Here is a 19,034-nt window from a genome sequence, read left to right on the forward strand (position 1 = left end):
TCTGAGCACTGCTTTTGCTGTGTCCCAGAGGTTTTGATAGGAAGTATTTTCATTCTCGTTGCATTCTATGAATTTCCTTATTCCCTCCTTGATGTCTTCTATAACCCAGTCTTTTTTCAGGAGGGTATTGTTCATTTTCCAAGTATTTGATTTCTTTTCCCTAGTTTTTCTGTTATTGATTTCTAGTTTCATTGCCTTGTGGTCTGAGAAGATGCTTTGTAATATTTCGATGTTTTGGACTCTGCAAAGATTTGTTTTATGACCTAATATGTGGTCTATTCTAGAGAGTGTTCCATGTGCACTAGAAAAAAAAGTATATTTTGCAGCAGTTGGGTGGAGAGTTCTGTATAAGTCAATGAGGTCAAGTTGGTTGATTGTTGTAAGTAGGTCTTCTGTGTCTCTCTTGAGCTTCTTACTGGATGTCCTGTCCTTCTCCGAAAGTGGTGTGTTGAAGTCTCCTGCTATAAATGTGGAGGTGTCTATCTCACTTTTCAATTCTGTTAAAATTTGATTTATGTATCTTGCAGCCCTGTCATTGGGTGCATAAATATTTAATATGGTTATGTCTTCCTGATCAATTGTCCCTTTTATCATTATATAGTGTCGTTCTTTATCCTTTGTGGTGGATTTAAGTCTAAAGTCTATTTTGTCAGAAATTAATATTGCTACTCCTCTTCTTTTTTGCTTATTGTTTGCTTGATATATTTTTTTCCATCCTTTGAGTTTTAGTTTGTTTGTGTCTCTAAGTCTAAGGTGTGTCTCTTGTAGGCAGCATATAGATGGATCGTGTGTCTTTATCCAGTCCGAGACTCTCTGTCTCTTTATTGGTGCATTTAGTCCATTTACATTCAGCGTAATTATAGAGAAATAAGTTTTTAGTGCTGTCATTTTGATGCCTTTTCATGTGTGTTGTTGGCCATTTCGTTTTTCCACGTACTTTTTTGTGCTGAGACGTTTTTCTTAGTAGATTGTGAGATCCTCATTTTCATAATGTTTAACTTTATGCTAGTCGAGTCGTTACGTTTTTCTTGGCTTTTTTCTTGAGTTATGGAGTTGATATTCCTTTTTGTGGTTACCTTATTATTTACCCCTATTTTTCTAAGTAAAAACCTAACTTGTATCGTTCTATATCGCCTTGTATCACTCTCCATCTGGCAGTTCAATGCCTCCTATATTTAGTCCCTCTTTTTGATTATTGTGATCTTTTACCTATTGATTTCCATGATTCCCTGTTATGTGTATTATTTTATTTATTTATTTATTTTTTAGAATTAATCTTAATTTGTTTGTTTTTGTGCTTTCCCTATTTGAGTTGATATCAGGACGTTCTGTTTTGTGACCTTGTGTTGTGCTGGTACCTGATATTATTGGTCATCTGACCAAACAATCTCCTTTAGCATTTCTTGCAGCCTTGGTTTGGTTTTTGCAAATTCTCTAAACTTGTGTTTATCTGTAAATATCTTAATTTCTCCTTCATATTTCAGAGAGAGTTTTGCTGGATATATGATCCTTGGTTGGCAGTTTTTCTCGTTCAGTGCTCTGTATACGTCGTCCCATTCCCTTCTTGCCTGCATGATTTCTGCTGAGTAGTCTGAACTGATTCTTATTGATTCTCCCTTGAAGGAAACCTTTCTTTTCTCCCTGGCTGCTTTTAAAATTTTCTGTTTATCTTTGGTTTTGGCAAGTTTGATGATAATATGTCTTGGTGTTTTTCTTTTTGGATCAATCTTAAATGGGGTTCGATGAGCATCTTGGATAGATATCCTTTCGTCTTTCATGATGTCAGGGAAGTTTTGTGTCAGGAGTTCTTCAACTATTTTCTCTGTGTTTTCTGTCTCCCCTCCCTGTTCTGGGACTCCAGTCACTCGCAAGTTATCCTTCTTGATAGAGTCCCACATGATTCTTAGGGTTTCTTCATTTTTTTTAATTCTTTTATCTGATTTTTTTTCAGCTATGTTGGTGTGGATTCCCTGGTCCTCCAGATGTCCCAGTCTACATTCTAATTGCTCGAGTCAGCTCCTCTGACTTCCTAGTGCGTTGTCTAATTCTGTAATTTTATTGTTAATCTTTTGGATTTCTACATGCTGTCTCTCTATGGATTCTTGCAACTTATTAATTTTTCCACTATGTTCTTGAATAATCTTTTTGAGTTCTTCAACAGTTTTATCAGTGTGTTCCTTGGCTTTTTCTGCAGTTATCCTAATTTCATTTGTGATATCTTTAAGCATTCTGTAAATTAGTTTTTTATATTCTGTATCTGATAATTCCAGGATTGTATCTTCATTTGGGAAAGATTTTGATTCTTTTGTTTGGGGGGTTGGAGAAGCTGTCATGGTCTGCTTCTTTATGTGGTTTGATATGGACTGCTGTCTCCGAGCCATCACTGGGAAACTAGTTTTTCCAGAAAATCCGCTGACTGGTACGCTGGCTCCTGGCTCTGAAAACAATCGCTGTCTCCCCGTATTTGTTCATTCTGCGTCTCTAAATCTGTGTTTGTTGTTCAGAGTTCGTAGATTGTTACGTATGTGATCGATTCACTTGTTTTTCCGAGTCTTTGTTGCAAGAGGGCTCCACGGTAGCGTCCACCTAGTCCGCCATCTTGGCCCCGCCCCCAGTTTGTGGTATTTTTTAATGGCAACCTTAGAAAACTAGTTCACAAGTACATTAAAAATTATGTTAATTTTGTTAAGTGGCAGTGGAATAGCATTGTGGCTATGTTAATAATAAAAAAAAAAGTCCTTATCTGCTAGACTTATATGGAAGTGTTTACAGGAGAATCAAGATGTCTGGCATTTACTTTAAAATACTGAAAGAAAAAGGAAATAGATGGGGATAGGTAAAACAGGATTAGCAAAATATTAATAATTATTAAAGCGGTGATGGGGATTCATTTTACTGACCTGTCTTATAACTTTAATAGTAAAAGAACCCAGTGCCGTCGAGTGAATTCCGACTCATAGCGACCCTATAGGGCAGAGTAGAACTGCCCCGTAGAGTTTTCAAGGAGCGCCTGGTGGATTCGAACTGCTGACCCTTTGGTTAGCAGCCATAGCACTTAACCACTAATAGAGAGTTTAAAAAAAAAAAAACATGTATTTTCACTGTAAAATGGAAGTTCAAGCTTTGAGGAAGCACTGAATACATGACCAAGATACCCAATACCTATTGGCGTTGAGTCAGTTCTGACTCATAGCGACCCTATATGACAGATTAGAACTGTCCCATAGGGTTTCCAAGGCTATAATCTTTACAGAAGCAAACTGCCACGTCTTTCTCCTGTGGAGCAGCTGGAGGGTTCAAACCTTTTGGCTCACAGCTGAGCGCTAAACCACTGTATCACCAGCACTCCTATGTGCAATTCAGTGACATTCATTATGTTTATCATGTTATTCAACCATCACCACTAATTGTTTCCAATTTTTTTTCACACTTAAGAGGAGCCCCATGTCCCCTAAGCAATGAGCCCTGCCACTCACCCCTGGTGACCATGAATATACTTTAGTCTCTATCCATTTGCCTCTTCTACATATTTCATATAAATGTGATTGTACAATATTTGTCCTTTTCTGACTTACTCACTTAGTTCCACCAGCTTTTTGCTCTGACTCAACCATCTTGTAAACGGGTGTACAGGAGCGCCCCTCTGCCATACAAAGAGCCAGCTGTTCACATAGCTGGACTTCACCAGTGCTGACCCCCAGACCTCTTTGACCACCTACCTGCTGCATCAGAAAGTAACCATAAGCCCCACAAAGGACACAGGTTCTCTTGCAGCATGTGTTTACCGAATAGCGATGTTTTTTCTGTGCTTCTCTCTTACCTGCTGCTCACAGATGCCGTGTGCTGGTTCACCACATGCACAAGAGTGATGTGCTGTAAGTCCCCGGAGAAGTGCCTGCCAGTGCGATGCACGTGTCGTAATAACTGCTTTTCTGCCCTAAGTGTCATTGATGATATGTGATATCAGACTTTGTCATTTGATGGAAAAATTTTGCCAGTAATTCATTCTGCCTTCCTTCCAACTGTATTTGTCTTCAGTTTTGGGGCTCAGTTGTTTCGTTTTTTGGTTAAGCTTCTTGGCATTTGTGTGGAGCCCTGGTGGCACAGTGGTTAAACTGCTTGGCTGCTAATCGAAAGGTCGACAGTTCGAACCCAGCAGACGCCCCATGGGAGAGAGATGTGGCAGGCTGCTTTCGTAAAGATTACAGCCATGGAAGCCCTATGGGGCAGTTCAACCCTGCCCTATCGAGTTGCTATGAGTCAGAATGGACTCGATGGCAGTGGGTTGGCATTTGTGTGACTTGTACCTGTTTCTGCCGGAAGGAGCACCGCTTTGATGATGCTTCTGCAATTGTGGTGTCACCTCTGTCTTTAACGACAAAATTACTGTTTTACTCAGAGCATTATTTTGCACTTTTTAAAGGAAAACAAGATGAGTTTCCTGGAACGGACGGTGTGCATTATTTGGAAGAGGCAGCAACGCTTTATAATGGCTGTGTTTGGATGATTTTCCATCCAGCTGATGGTCTGGGGGTCTGCATTGCATTGTGGGTCCAGTAAATTCCAGCTTTCAGTACACGCCAGACTTCCTTACCATGCCTTTTTTTAAGTCAGTTCTTGTATAAAATACTTGCCTCTCAAGATTCTTTTCTGTTTTTGAGTTAAGATCTGCTGATACTCAAAGTTCCATTTACCATTTAGATTTACAACTTTGTTCCATGCTGTATTTTCACATTTATATAGGATTCATTTTTGGGAATTCAAGGTGCAATGCTGCATTATTACATAATACATTTACATTATAACAATAAAAATTCCAACTTACATGTGAACATTCTTTTTGTTGTTGGTAGTTGTCATTGATTGATTCTGACTCATAGTGATTCCGTGTGTCCAGAGTAGAACTGCTCTATAGTGTTTTTGAGGTTGTGACCTTTTGGAAGCAGATTGCCAGGGCTGACTCCAGAGGTAATGCTGAGTGGATTCGATCTGCCAACCTTTCAGTTAGCAGTTGAGCGCTTAATATGCCCAAAAATGTGAAAACTTATTTGTTGTGACAAACTACACCAAGCTCATTGTTGGTGAAGACTGACCACACTGTTCATATGAGGTTCGCAGAAACAAAATGATAGCCTGTGGCAGTTTCTAAACTTCAGCTTCTTTCTTGAAATCATCATGAACCTTAGATTTCAAATTTTTGAAATATATAAGAACAAAATTGACCGCTAGGCCTACCCATGGTCTCTGATCCACACACTGGGAAACATGGCCTTCAGACAGAGAATCTGGGGACAGGATGTTTATATGTAACAGGCTTTCTTTCCTTCAGTATCAGCGAGGCTTCAGACCCTGTGAAACGCACTCACATAGGATAATGTTTCTCTGAGTGTGGTTTCAGGAATCCTTGCATCAAAATTATCTGGGGAGATTGTTTTACAAGTATCTTCTCTACATTTTAAACAACTTTCCCAAGTGAATCTGGCACAAAGTAATGTTCAAGGACCGCTCTGAGCATATAGAACATAGTGCAGGAAGGCCTGTTCTGTTTGGTTGATATCACACATTATTTTTTATAATATTTGATGAATATTTTTCCCCTTAGGTCTCGTCGGTCATGTCTGTAACCTGTTAACCGAAACTGCCACACTGTGCTTGGATGTGGACAATAAAAGCAACAATGAGACAGGCGCTGCCCTGCTGTTTTCCCTGCTGGATATTCTACACGGCATGCTGACCTATACGTCCAGCATTGTACGGCTGGCTCTGCAGGTGACACTGCTTCTCCTGTGTCTCAAGCAACTCTGATACATGGCATGCCTCCCTTTTGTTCTCTTCTTCCTATTTTTCTTCTAATGTATCTTTATTTTTACAAAAGAGCATAAAAGTCTATAGGGAGGGACTATGAACAAGCCATCTTTGGGTGACCAATGTCTTGAATAGAGAATTTGACCACAAAGTCTTAAGGAAAAGCAGGAGAGACCTACTAAGCAAGACTTGCTAGTTGGGAAACTGCTCCTGACCGAAGACCTTATTTGTCTTAGTTGCACCGTAGGTTAACCAGGTGGTGTTCAGTCTCTCTTGTCCAGAGATGGCATGCCAATCCACCCCCAGCAGAATGACCTAGTTGCTAGCAACAGTGGATTGAGATTTTATGCACGTGTGCACGTATAGACACATACATATACATAAATATGTAACACATAAACTCTGTCACTTGCTTTTCCTTATGACCGATAACATGGAATTGTAGGTGGTTTTGGAGGACAAGAAGTGTGCTATCACACACAAGTAAAATTTTGCAGAAGGTAGTTCAAAAATGGTTGCAGCAGTACATCGATAGGAAACTGCCAGAAATTCAAGCCAGATTCAGAAGAGGATGTAGAATAAGGGATATCATTGCTGATGTCAGTTGGATCCTGACTGAAAGCAGAAAACACCAGAAAGGTTTTTACCTGTGTTTTATTGACCATGCAAAGGCATTCGACTGTGTGGATCATAACAAATTGTGGATAACACTGGAAAGAATGGGAATTCCAGGACACTTAATTGTGCTCCTGCGGTACCTGTGCGTAGACCAAGATGCGGTTGTTCTAACAGATCAAGGGGATACTGTGTGGTTTAAAATAAAAAAGGTGTGCATCAGGTTTGTATACTTTGCCTATATTTATTCAATCTATATGCTGATCAAATAATCTGAGAAGCTGGACTATCTGAAGAAGAATGTGGCATCAGGATTGAAGTAAGACCAGTTAACAGCCTGTGATATGCAGATAACACAACCTTGTTTGCTGAAAGTAAAGAGGACTTGAAGCACGTAGTGTTGAATATCAAAGAGAACAGCCTTCAGTATGGATTACATCTTAGCAGAAAGAAAACAAAAAACCTCACAACTGGACCGGTAGGCAACATCATGATAATTGGAGAAATATTGAAGTTGTAAAGGATTTCATTTTACTTGGGTCTACAATCAACATCCATGGAAGCAGCAGTCAAGAAATCAAAAGATGCATTGCATTGGGCAAATTGGCTGCAAAAGACCTCTTTAAAGTGTTAAAATACAAAGATGTCACTTTGAGACTGAGGTGTGCCTGACCCAAGCCATGGTATTTTCAATCACCTCATATGCATGGGAAAGCTGGACAGTGAATAAGGAAGACTGAAGAAGAATTGATGCATTTGAATTGTGTTGATGAAGAATATTGAATATACCATGGACTGCCAGAGGAATGAACAAATCTATCTTGAAAGACAGCCAGCATGTTCCTTAGAAGCAAGAATGGCGAGACTTGCACCTCACTTACTTTGCTTTTTTGTTTTTTAATAGTGCGTTAAGTGAAGGCTTACAAAGCAAATTAGCTTCCCATTCAATAGTTTGTATTTATTTACTTTGGACATGTTATCAGGAGGAACCAGTCCCTGGAGAAGGACATCATGCTTGGTAAAGTAGAGGGTCAGTGAAAAAGAGGAAGACCCTCAGTGACATGGAATGACATACGACATAATGGCTGTAACAGTGGGCTGAAACATAGCAGCAATTGTGAGGATGGTGCAGGACCTGGCACTGTTTTGTTCTGCTGTACATAGGGTCTCTATGTGTTGGAACTGAATTGATGGCACCTAACAACACAACCGGAAACCCTGGTGGCATAGTGGTTAAGTGCTACGGCTGCTAACCAAAGGGTTGGCAGTTCGAATCCACCAGGTGCTCCTTGGAAACTCTATGGGGCAGTTTTATTCTGTCCTGTAGGGTCGCTATGAGTCGGAATCTACTCAATGGCACTGGGTTTGGTTTTTTTGGTAAGAGCACCACCAGAGGTGTATTCAGTGGCTATGGGAAAAGTCAGTTTTCCCTTAACTGTACCCTGGCTTTACTTAGCATCAGGCTTAAAGTAGAAAAGGAAGAAGATGTGAGTTTATTGAGTACTTTCCATATTAGGTGGTAAATGCCTCTACATGCTTATTTCATTTAATGCCCTCTAACCAACTGAGTCAGCTGCTCCCGCAGTCACACGAAAGGCACACAGCCAATATGAATTCATTTTTATGTTTAGAATTCTAGTAAAATTTGCAGGAAATGTATATCAAATGGTAGTATCCTGGTTTGAATGGATGCAGAAGCTAAAGTTGAAGCCAGACTGTTTTGACACCTTGCCAAGTGTCATAGCAGTGGAGCCAAGAATCAATCCCCAGACCCTGGTTTAGTCTGTGCTATTCATCATCATGAAAAATGGTATCTTCTAGCCACAGTTAAGTTGGTCTAGTATTTGGCTTGTCTGATATGCTTTAATAAATAATTCCAAGCTCCGCTCAACGAACACTGTAGATACTTAGAAAGCGTTTAACCTAAACCTGTAAAGCCAATAGCCAATTAGCTATCTAGTGTTTTTTTTATTTGCTCATCTGTAATAATACTGCGTTTACAGTGACGCATCGTTAAGTGGTTATGGAGCACTGGATTGTGGATTTCTCTTAGCGTTTCTACTGAGTCTTTCTCCAGAGAACACTGTTCCTTGTTTAGGATTCCATAGTGGTGGTTTGTATGTAATACTCTGAGGTGCGGCAGATAGTTACTCTCATAAGATGCCTTGATGGCATTGATCTCTAAAAGACTGTGTCTTGTAGATTGTAGATAAAAAGGATGATAAGTTGAAGAGCTCTAGGAGTCCTCTTTTATTACTAGTGACTAGGTAGATATTCAGGTGTGTTAAAAGAAAACTCTTTAATACAAAATTTTTTCTCTTTTTTTTTTCAATTTTGTTAATATGCCAATAAATCTTTTTTTTTTTTTTTTAATTTTAAACACCACTGCACATTTTACTGCTGTCATCTCTCCATATAATATCCACCATGTATTATAGCTTTTGGCCTTGGTCACCAACTTTGATCTCTGTGACACCTGGTGTCAGTCTGAAAGAGATAGAGTCCTTGAGATTGAATTAGGGGAAAGAGTTGGGAAAAGAAATGGAGTGTGCATCAAAGACACCTCCTGAAACAGTGAGCTAGAAGTACTTTTTGAAATTGTAAGTTACTTCTTCCACTTACAAACATGCTTCATGTTGGTAACTCTTCTGCATTTAAAGCCTGTGTCTAATTTTAACAGTAGTTCTCTAAAGTAGAAGAAAGATATTTAGGTTGAAGAATTGAGGGAAGCCAGTGTTGAAAATTATAATAGTGCTTAGATTTTTGAAGCTCTTTTTCTCTTCGGGGAGGAGAGAATGGTATGATGCAAGAATGTGCTTTGGGGGAGGTGGGGAGTGGGGAAGGCCCCAGTCAGAATCTCTGTCAGGAATTCAGTTCCTAGGTTACACTCTGCCCTGCAATTACAGATTGGTCGCTAAAGGAACTTTAACTTGTTGAGGGAGATGTGACTGCTAGAAGTGTGTGAAAGTTGTGGAGGCAGAGACAGATACACACTCTCGAGAACCACTGGTGTGGTGGGGGGCCCGTGGACTTGCAGACTGGAATCCCTTGGATCCAAATCTAGCCACACACTGCTCTCCAGCCTGTAGGACCCCGGGCAGTTTTCTTCACCTTTCTGACTATCAGTTTCCTCATCTATAAAATAGATATGGTTATAACTAATGAACGAGAGAACAAAATATATGTACATATGTAAATGTAAAGTGCCTTACACATACCTGGTTCAGGGATGGTATTCAGTAAATGGTTGCTGCATCATTACCAGCAGCTTGAAGAAAAGCCTTGTGGTTACCAGGGCCTTCCTGCAGGCCAGGGGGTCCTTATTTCAGGGTCCTAGGAAACCCTGGTGGCATAGTGATTAAGTGCTACGGCTGCTAACCAAAGGGTCAGCAGTTCAAATCCACCAGGCGCTCCTTGGAAACTCTATGGAGCAGTTCTACTCTGTGTTATAGGGTCGCTATGAGTCGGAATCGACTTGACGGCACTGAGACTGGGTTTAGCACATGGAAGGAAACTATGGTGGCGTAGTAGTTAAGAGCTGCGGCTGCTAACCAGAAGGTCGGCGGTTTGAATCTACCAGGAGCTCCTTGGATACTCTATGGGGCAGTTCTACTCTGTCCTGTAGGGTTGCCATGAGTCAGAATCGACTCAGTGGTAATGGGTTTGGTTTTTTTTTTTTTTTTTTTTAGCACACAGAAGGGCACTCAGTTCATACTTGCTGGACTGAACTAATTCCTAGCTGGCTTCTGGGTTATTAATATATTCTTTTATTTTGTACTTAGCATGACTTTAGCACAGGAGTAACTACCCTTCCCCTACCCCCCTACCCCTCCAAAAAAGCCAAACCTGCTGCTGCTGAGTGGATTCTGACTCATAGCAACCCTATAGTACAGTGTAGAACTGCCCCATAGAGTTTCCAAGGTGTGGCTGGTAGATTCGAACTCCCGACCTTTTTGGTTGGCTGCTGAGCTCTTAACCGCTATGCCACCAGCGTTCCAGCACAGGGCTAGGCACCTATAATTACAGCAGAGATCAAGAGGAAAACTGAATTACCTCTCAGGGAGATTACAGCTTAGTAGGAAAGAGTGTCAGTAAACGAATAAGGGAGCAAATCATCATCTTAATTACATGTGTGAAGAGCAGTGACTGGTAGTTACAGGGTGCTGCACAGTAAATAATAAGGAAGAAGGGCCTAACCTAGTCCTGGGGGCTAGAGACAGCTTTTCCAGGGAAGGCTGTTAGAATCCAGGTCGTCAGACTGTCCCTCATTTCTGAGGTGTGGTATACAGGAGCTTGTTATTATTACTCTCCTGTACTAGGACAGTTGAGCTGCTGTTATTTGCAAACCTGTTGTTATTGCCGAAAGACTGAAAGGTGGCCATTGCCTCTTTCTTAGTCTCATATGCACATAAAGGCTGTCCATGGCTGGGGATTATAGTGTCTTATTTCTCATGTCTCTTGGAATTATCCAATGTGACACCTTCATGACCTTCTCTTTGCTTTTTCCCATGAGCTACCCTCTGTCTGGTTGTTACGTTCAGATGTGATTTTTCTGCCATAGCCTGTAGTCCTGATGGTCTCCCTCTCTTTGGAAATACCAGTGACACACTCACTCTTATCTGTGATACAACTTTTTAACTCCTTGGCACTCTTGGTGGTCTCCTGCCAGTGAGCCCTGCCACCCTAACTTTGCTGCACAAACCAGAACCTGGGAGTCATTCTTAAAAGTTCTCTCTTTAATATTGATGTCACCTTAAATATCTAACAAATACAACCATTTCACTCAAGTCCTACTGTTACCACCCTCGCCCAGACTATTGTCCTCTTGCCTGGACTGTAACAGTAGATAGGTCAAGAACATTGGAAGGCCAGGAGAGGACTAAGTAACCCCAAAGGAATGACAAGTGAGTTCTGGAAAGGGGTTGGCGGGACCAGAGGCAAAGGCGGGGGGCCCAGATGGAGAAGGCGATAGTGATGTCATGGCAGCAGTGGAGTTTTCTTGGCTGTGGATTGGGGCCCCTGCAAAATGCACAGAGAGGGCCAAAGGGCAGAGTGAAGAGGCTGGTCCTGGGGAATTAGAGACTGAGAAGAAGTCAGGCCTGAATTTGTAGTTCAGCTTCTGTTTTTACTCCTGCATCTATGCGGGGATCCCTTTGGTCCACAGAGCGTCTGTGTGAGCCCATGTTTTTCTGAGGAGAGGTGCATTTCTAATGGATTCCTGGCGTTCACCTCCCTCTTGGGCAGCAGCATTCCCTTTCTGGAACCCTTGGTAACTTTACAGGGAGGTGGTGCCTGAATGCCAGTATGTGGGTCAGGCTCTGGATGTTTCTTGGTGGCACTAATAAGTGGCTTTGTAGATCCTGGACACTCTGGAGGACCACTGGATATCCAGGTCGGAAAAGTCCACAGTGTGTGCTTGTTCTTGTGGCCCCATCTGCTTGCCTATGTGTACTTGGAAGGGAAGTTGGTGGCACTATGCCCCTCACTGCTGCTTTGGTCCTGATTTACAAGACTGCCCTTATCTCTCCCATGAAGGAAGCAGTGTACTCTGCAGGATGAAGTTAATGTGAGAAGGCCAGTAGTCCATTTTAGATCATGGTTCAGAAGCCAAGGGATCAACAGCTGAGATTCTGAAAGGTTCAGGATAGTGCTGCTTTTTTGTTTTCTGGGAGGAAACACTACCTTGCTGATGATATCAGTTGGGGAAAGCTGCAAGCTCATGATTGCCATCATTCCCCTTGGCTGTGGAGAGATACGTGTTTTTAAAAGACATGTATCTGATATTCAGTCAAGTCCTTCTGAAACAAAGAAAGCAGGCAACTGAAATTCTGTATAGAGGTCTGAAGTGCAGAAGGAAAATTAGCATTCATGAGAAACATCCTGGAGTCCAGATTTATGACCCAGGCTGCAGCAGCCTGCAGCCTGCTCCAACAGCTCTGGCAAAGGCCATTACCTAAAAGTGGTTTCGTTTCTTTTGAGTGAAAATAAAATGGGGAGGAAGAATGTGAATGACGTGTGTGTATGTGCTATAGAAAACAGTAGATAACTCAGTACCTCTTTGGAATAAAAAAATTATTCCTCTCTGATAGAAATCTCCTCTGGAATTAGGCAGTTCTACAAAAGTCCTAGGAGCCCTGGTGGCACAGTGGTTAAGCACTGAGCTGCTAACCAAAGGTCAGCAGTTTGAATCCACCACCCGCTACTTGGAAACACTATGGGGCAGCTCTACTCTGTCCTGTAGGGTCTCTATAAGTCAGAATTGACTCGACAGCAACAGGTTTGGATTTTTTTTTTTTTTTTTGAAACTCCTGGGAGAAGACACACTTAAAATAAAAGCCACCTACTCATTTCGTATATCCTTCGCAATCTGGGCAGATGTTTCCTAAGGAGTGTGAACCTGAAGCCTGTCCATGCAGTGGTACATTGGACGAATATTCTAGATTTGATTTGGGCACGTGTATGTGTGTTTCAGAAACCCTGGCGGTGTAGTGGTTAAGTGCTATGGCTGCTAACGAAGACATTGGCAGTTCAAGTCCGCCAGGTACTCCTTGGAAACTCTGTGGGGCATTTCTACTCTGTCCTCTAGGGTTACTATGAGTCGGAACCAACTCGACGGCAGTGGGTTTGGTTTGGGTTTTGGATGCGTGTTTTAGCAGAATTTCCAGACTAAGATAGACTAGGAAGAAAGGTCTAACAATCTACTTATGAAAATCAGCCACTAAAAACACTATGGACTCTAGCAGTCCTATCTGGAACCGATCACGGGGATGGCGTAGGATCAGTCAGCATTTTGTTCTGTTGTGCATGGGGTTGCCACGAGTTGGGGGCCAGCTCAATGGCGGCTAACAACAACATCCATATAGACAAGAGAAGCACATCAGAGCACATTTGGTATGCATGATAACCCAGTGCCGTTGAGTCGATTCTGACTCATAGTGACCCTATAGGACAGAGTAGAACTGCCCCATAGAGTTTCTAAGGATCACCTTGTGGATTCAAACAAAATGCCCAGAAGAAATCAGCACGTGTGATTTGGAGTTGGATAGCTGGGTTTAGCCACCGGCTTTGTCACCCATTATCAGTAGATGCTGGTGACAGTGGCAGTGTGTGTACTCTCACTTCTTATAAGAAAACGTAATGTCGTCTTGAGCCTCCATCTGTCATGCACCCAGGGGGACTGAGGTGAAATGGCTCTTCAGCTCCCTCCATCTGCTGGATTGAGTGGACCTGTCTTTCACAGTCAAGCTGAATACTCAACACAAATTCCTTCCCCTTTCTCTTCCTCCTATTCAGGCACAGAAGTCTGGCTCAGGAGGGGACACTCAGGCTGCTGAAGACCTGCTGCTACTCAGCAAACCTCTGACAGACCTCATTAGCCTGCTTATTCCACTGGTAAGGTCTCACCTGTTTGTGTGCTTTCCTGAACATTGCAGAGGTTGAAAACGTTTTATTTGAATTTCGTGATCTATTGCCTTCTTATGATAAATTTCCATGCTGTTCGTAACTAGCACCAAAGAAAATCTGCAAAGATGATTTGGCCTGGAAATACTAAATTTCTACTTTATTTTAAAACCAGGTGCCTTATCATTTTCTATAAGTAGATCTTTAAGTAAGGCAGCACCTCAAATCCAACTACTTTCTTAATGAGCACGAGGTGAAAACTTCAACAAATGAATTCCAAGAAGGAAGAAAAAAATCGTCATGGGAGTCAGTTCCCTTCAAAAAGATATTTTAGAGTTATACCTGGCATGGAAGCCTTCCCAGAGACGCAGAAGCACAGACACAGACTTAGAATATGTCCACCTCCATCTCTACAGAAATGAAGTGAAAACGAGTAAGAACAGGTAAGACTACACAAGACCACTGGATATGTGACAAGAGTCAAACACAAACTTGGAGTTTAGACCAACTAATCAGATCAAGTGGATAAACGTGATGAGGTAGAGCAGGGGCTGGCAAACTATGGCCTGTGGACTAAATCTAGCCCACACCTGTTTTTGTAAATAAAGTTTCATTGGAATACCACCACACAGACAATTTGTTCACATGTTGTCTATGGCTGGTTTCATGTCGCAAAGGCAGAATTGAATAGTGGCAACAGAAACCTTATAGCCTAAAATATTTCTTTTTTGGACTTTTTACAGAAAAAGTTTCTTGACACCTTATATAGAGGGTCTCAATAATTTAATGAAGGTGATCTATACCCATCTCTCTACCATAGAGATAGAGACTGCACCGTCTTTTCGATTTTCCAGGAAATGACTTTAAAAAAGTGACCATGCGTTATGTTATAAAGAATAGCATCTTGCACATAGTACCAAGCCTGTTGCCATCCAGTCAGTTCCAACTCATGAAGATCCCATGTGTTACAGAGTAGAAATGCTCTATAAGGTTTTCTTGGATGTAATCTGCCACAGGGCTTTGAACTGGTTAGTTCCAGTTCGAATCCCTGCTGAGAATTTGCATTTCTAACAAGTTCCCTGCTGAGAATTTGCATTTCCACCCCAGATACACTGAATCAGAATCTGCATTTTAAGAAGATGCCCAGGTGATTCTTATGTATAACTTCCTAGGAACTTGTTGGAAATGCAAATTCTCAGCAGAAGTTCAAACTGAAATGTACTGGTTCGAAGCCCTGGATCTCCAGGCCTTTTGAAGAGCCACTGGGTGGGTTTGAACCACGAACTTTAGGTTAAGAGTTGAGCACAAACCCTTTGTGCCACCCAGGAACCCCTCTCACATAGTAAATGGTCAGTAAATGCAGCATATAAAAAGTAAATATGAACCACTGTTACCTGTGTTGACAATGAGCTAGATTTTACCTTTGATCGTATTTAGTCCTTCTTCCCTGTGACTTAGGGCCCATCTTCATCTTACAGATAAGGACCTTGAAGCTTATAGAGGTTAAAAATACAGAGTAGCAGAGCCAGGAGTCTGACCTCAGTGCACGTTTTCCCCACCACAACTCCACTCGACCTCTCTGGATTGACTTCATACACATTAAAGTCTTAGCTGCATTGTATGTTTTGAAATACTGTCTTGCTGTAAGAGAATATGTTTGATTAGAAAACCATTCTGATTTTTCAAGTTGTGGAGATTTGTATGAATGGGAGAGATTTCTTAGCTAAAAAGTCACCTCCACATGCATTTTCCTTGGTTTAAGTCAGCATTCTAAATGTAGGGTACTTTTTGCCTTTTGTCCCGAGGACAACGACAAACACATAAATGGAAAAAATTGCTTGGAGACTTCACACAGTGTTTCCTTTTAGGCAAGATAAAAGGAGTTCTTTTACTCTTCTACTTGATCTAGTTATACCCAGTTCTTTAACAGACTTAATTAGGAGATACAAGCGATTAAGATATGCCTCCAAAATGCTGGGAACAGCAGTGGCTTTGATGAACTTAGCCTTGCTTACACTGCTTGTAATAGCTGCCCTGATTACGCTGTTTAATTGCTGCATTTGAGTGATTAGACGTAAGGGAAAGGGACTAGACAGCCCTGTCTCCAGCCCTCATAGAGGAATCAGCCTTTTACAGAATTGTTTGTTAACAGGCATCTGATGGAGGCAATCTAACAATCCTAATAGGCCATTAATGAAAAACCCCTGGGGTGGAGCAGAGGCTGAACCCTGAAATGTAGACTTGACCCTCTGGAGTGCCCTGGCTGTTGCCGGGGAGCTTCCTGGAGGGTTCTGAAGTAGATCAAGAGCAGAGCCCCATGAGCCTGGAGCAAAAGCAAATGGATGGTTCTCTATTGACAATGCAGGTTGGTTAAACAGGGCAGCGTGAGTCGACAAAGGTCAAAGTCAGAATGCCTGCCTTAGAAATCGTCATGATAGAGGAGAGAGAGCGGTGTTATCTTTCCCCATCATTCTTTTCCTGCTTTTTGTAAGATGTAAATACTGCAGGATACTAGTTGGGCTCTAGATTGAGAGCTGACAGGGGCAGCTCTCCTCTCGCTTTTTAACTCTTTATATTAAGTTGAACCATATCAACTTGCCAATACTCAAGTGGTTTTGACCTGCAAAAATGGCAATTTCAGTTGGCTCAGCTTTGTAATAGGAATATGTAACAATTCATTAGCCTGTACAACAAATAGTTCCTAATATCCTTTTAGCCCTTTTCCATATACAGTATTACCCTGGAAGACACTTAGTTACTGTAACTGGAATATGCTGTGATTCTAGGGCCGGAGGTGGCTGTGTGGGTGCAGGAGCCCTGGACTTGGAACCGGAAGTAATGGACGCAGTGTCTGGCTCTGCTGCCTGGCTGTGTGATGTAAGATGAGGCACTCAACATTCCTGAGTCTCAGAGGGTCCCAGGAGATTATGCGTGAGAGGGTGCCGGGCGCAGGGCTGGGTGCGTGGTGTGAATGCATCGCTTTCGTCATTGACTCTGCAGTTCTAACGTGTGACCGCTTGTCATGTAGTACCTTACTTTGATAAGTAGCCTTATCCTCTGCTTGTAATTCTTCATTGGACTAGTTACTCCTGTCCTCAGCGAGTGCACCTTTTCTTCTCTTTTCACACAGCCTCCCTGTGATGCCACATCTCCTGAGCTCAGGATCATTTATTTGCAGCAGGCTCCTGGAGAATTCTTTATAGACATCTTTCACTATTGTTTATAGTTCCTCCCTAAAGGCCTCTTGTCTCCTGTACTTCTCCCACGTTGTCTTCTGCATTCTTACCTTGGTTATTTATATATATAAAATCATGGAGTCAGGTTCCCTGGAATACTGTCAATGCTAATAGGCCTTCTGCTTTTCCCCTGGAATTCTGGAGCAGCCTCTCTCACCCCTTGCTATGGAGAGCTCTGGTCCTCATTTCAATGCTGCCCAAGCTTTCTGGTGGGTAATTACCCAAGGGAGAACATCGTTCCCTGAGAGGCTTTTCCCAGCTCTCTGAGATACTGATCTCCTCCTGTTACTAGTAACGTGCTCACATGAGGGTCCTAGTATATTAGCCAGATGTCTGCCTAACGTGTGTGAGTCGTTTTGTGTATATACATATTTATCACTGGAGTCATTAGGTTTAAAAATGGCCTGTGACAAGAACATTGCTGTATTTCTTCTCTGGGAGAGATTAACACATATTTATAGCTGTGTATAAAGTAGTAATAAGGTTATTGAGGACCTAAACTAGAGCACATACAGACCAAAGATAAATTTTACAGTGGTTGTTGAAAAATGTAATAGGTTACAGAATGAGGTGCTGGAATTTCTTTCTTGTAGGGAAAAATAAACAGACTTTCAGTTTTCATCTGACTTGGATGATTTTGGAGGCATTTTGCCTAAAGGCAGGAGAATGAACCTTTTAGATTTCGAGGTTCTTTCCAGGTATGGTTCTGTGAAAGTAAACATACTTACCTAAAAGAGAATATGAAACCTGTCAGCCCATAATTTATACATATATTTTATTTATATACTGTAGGAAAATCATAGTGAAGTATATGTATAAGACAGTGGTTCTTAGTCTGCATTGAATGTGAACCACTTTGAAGATTCTAGACCTCTTTTTCCAGAAAAATGCCTGGCTCACATATATGCAATGTTCTGCACGATTTCAAGGGAGTCTTTGAACCTCAGTTAGTAACCATGGCTAAAGAAATGGCGAACATAGGATATAATAAGTTGACTGTGTTTCCTGAAGAAAAGATAAAACCAAGGTAATTGTTTGACCTAAATATTTTATTTCTTAAGAAGAGAAAATGAGAAACCAGGCTGTACATCCTACATGAGTTTTGTGACTAGATAATCAATTGGTACAAAAAAATTGTGCTACAACATGGTTCTCCCTCAATTAAAATAGATATTTTTAAATTTGAAAGCGATTTTTTTTTCTTTATTATGTATCAAAGGTGCCAGTGTTTAGACTGGTTTATATTGGTTTATCCGTTTCATGTAACCGTGTGTGCTTTCCTTGGCCACTGACAAGGTGTTCCTTTGCAGCCTGTTGAGGATCCCTGTCCTCACCTAGCATCACAACGTGGCACCTGTCCTATGCTAGATGACTAGAGGCCTGAGCTTATTGCCTGAATGAGTTAATGATTCTGCCAGTAACAACTTTTAGCCCATGCCACCATGACACTTGTCAATTCATGTTCCTAAGATTACTGTGCCAATTTTAGAAATAAACTATGGGCTACAAAGTATAGGGAAAATCAATTTCTGTTCTTCATTTTCTAATTTCTTTCTCTCAAGAAATAACTGAGCAGATTTTTCTCTTTAAACGGTGATGGACTTGGACTCACCTGTCTTATTCCTTGCCGTCTACCTTCACAGTAAGTGGCATGAAATATAGGTTATGGTTTATGGTGATTATGGCTTATGGTGATGGAACACAGAACGGGTAAGTAGTTTGCAAGTCAAACCCAAGAGATTGGACATCTTAGTTCTATATTAAGCAGCTTCTCTAAGGAGTCACTTCCCAGTTTAACAGTGATACGTCTCCTCTGTTTAGCTACTGCTCATCTGCCTACTGGGGATTTCCACTAGAGGCATCAGAACACTTCAGATTCAGCAAGGTTAAAACCAAACTCACAATCATCTCCTCAGAAGTATTCCTGCTCTTGTGTTCTGTTCGTCACTGAATGAATCTAACCTCTACTCAGTTGCC

General features: G+C 41.5%; 1 protein-coding gene across 7 annotated transcripts in view; it reads left to right on the forward strand.

Annotated features, from left to right (window-relative positions):
• Positions 1–19,034, forward strand: part of ULK4 (unc-51 like kinase 4) — a 646,083-nt gene that overhangs the window by 428,480 nt on the left and 198,569 nt on the right. For 6 of the 7 annotated variants that reach the window (XM_064274755.1, XM_064274756.1, XM_010589908.3 and 3 more), the window contains 2 exons: positions 5,603–5,769; positions 13,714–13,812. In XM_064274755.1, coding sequence (XP_064130825.1) covers positions 5,603–5,769; positions 13,714–13,812 — 266 coding nt within the window. Of the gene's footprint in view, positions 1–5,602; positions 5,770–13,713; positions 13,813–19,034 lie in introns of those variants that run through there. The other variant, XR_002785708.2, reaches the window with a different exon arrangement.

This window comes from Loxodonta africana, chromosome 22 (assembly GCF_030014295.1).
Source record: "Loxodonta africana isolate mLoxAfr1 chromosome 22, mLoxAfr1.hap2, whole genome shotgun sequence".
Lineage (NCBI taxonomy): Eukaryota > Metazoa > Chordata > Mammalia > Proboscidea > Elephantidae > Loxodonta > Loxodonta africana.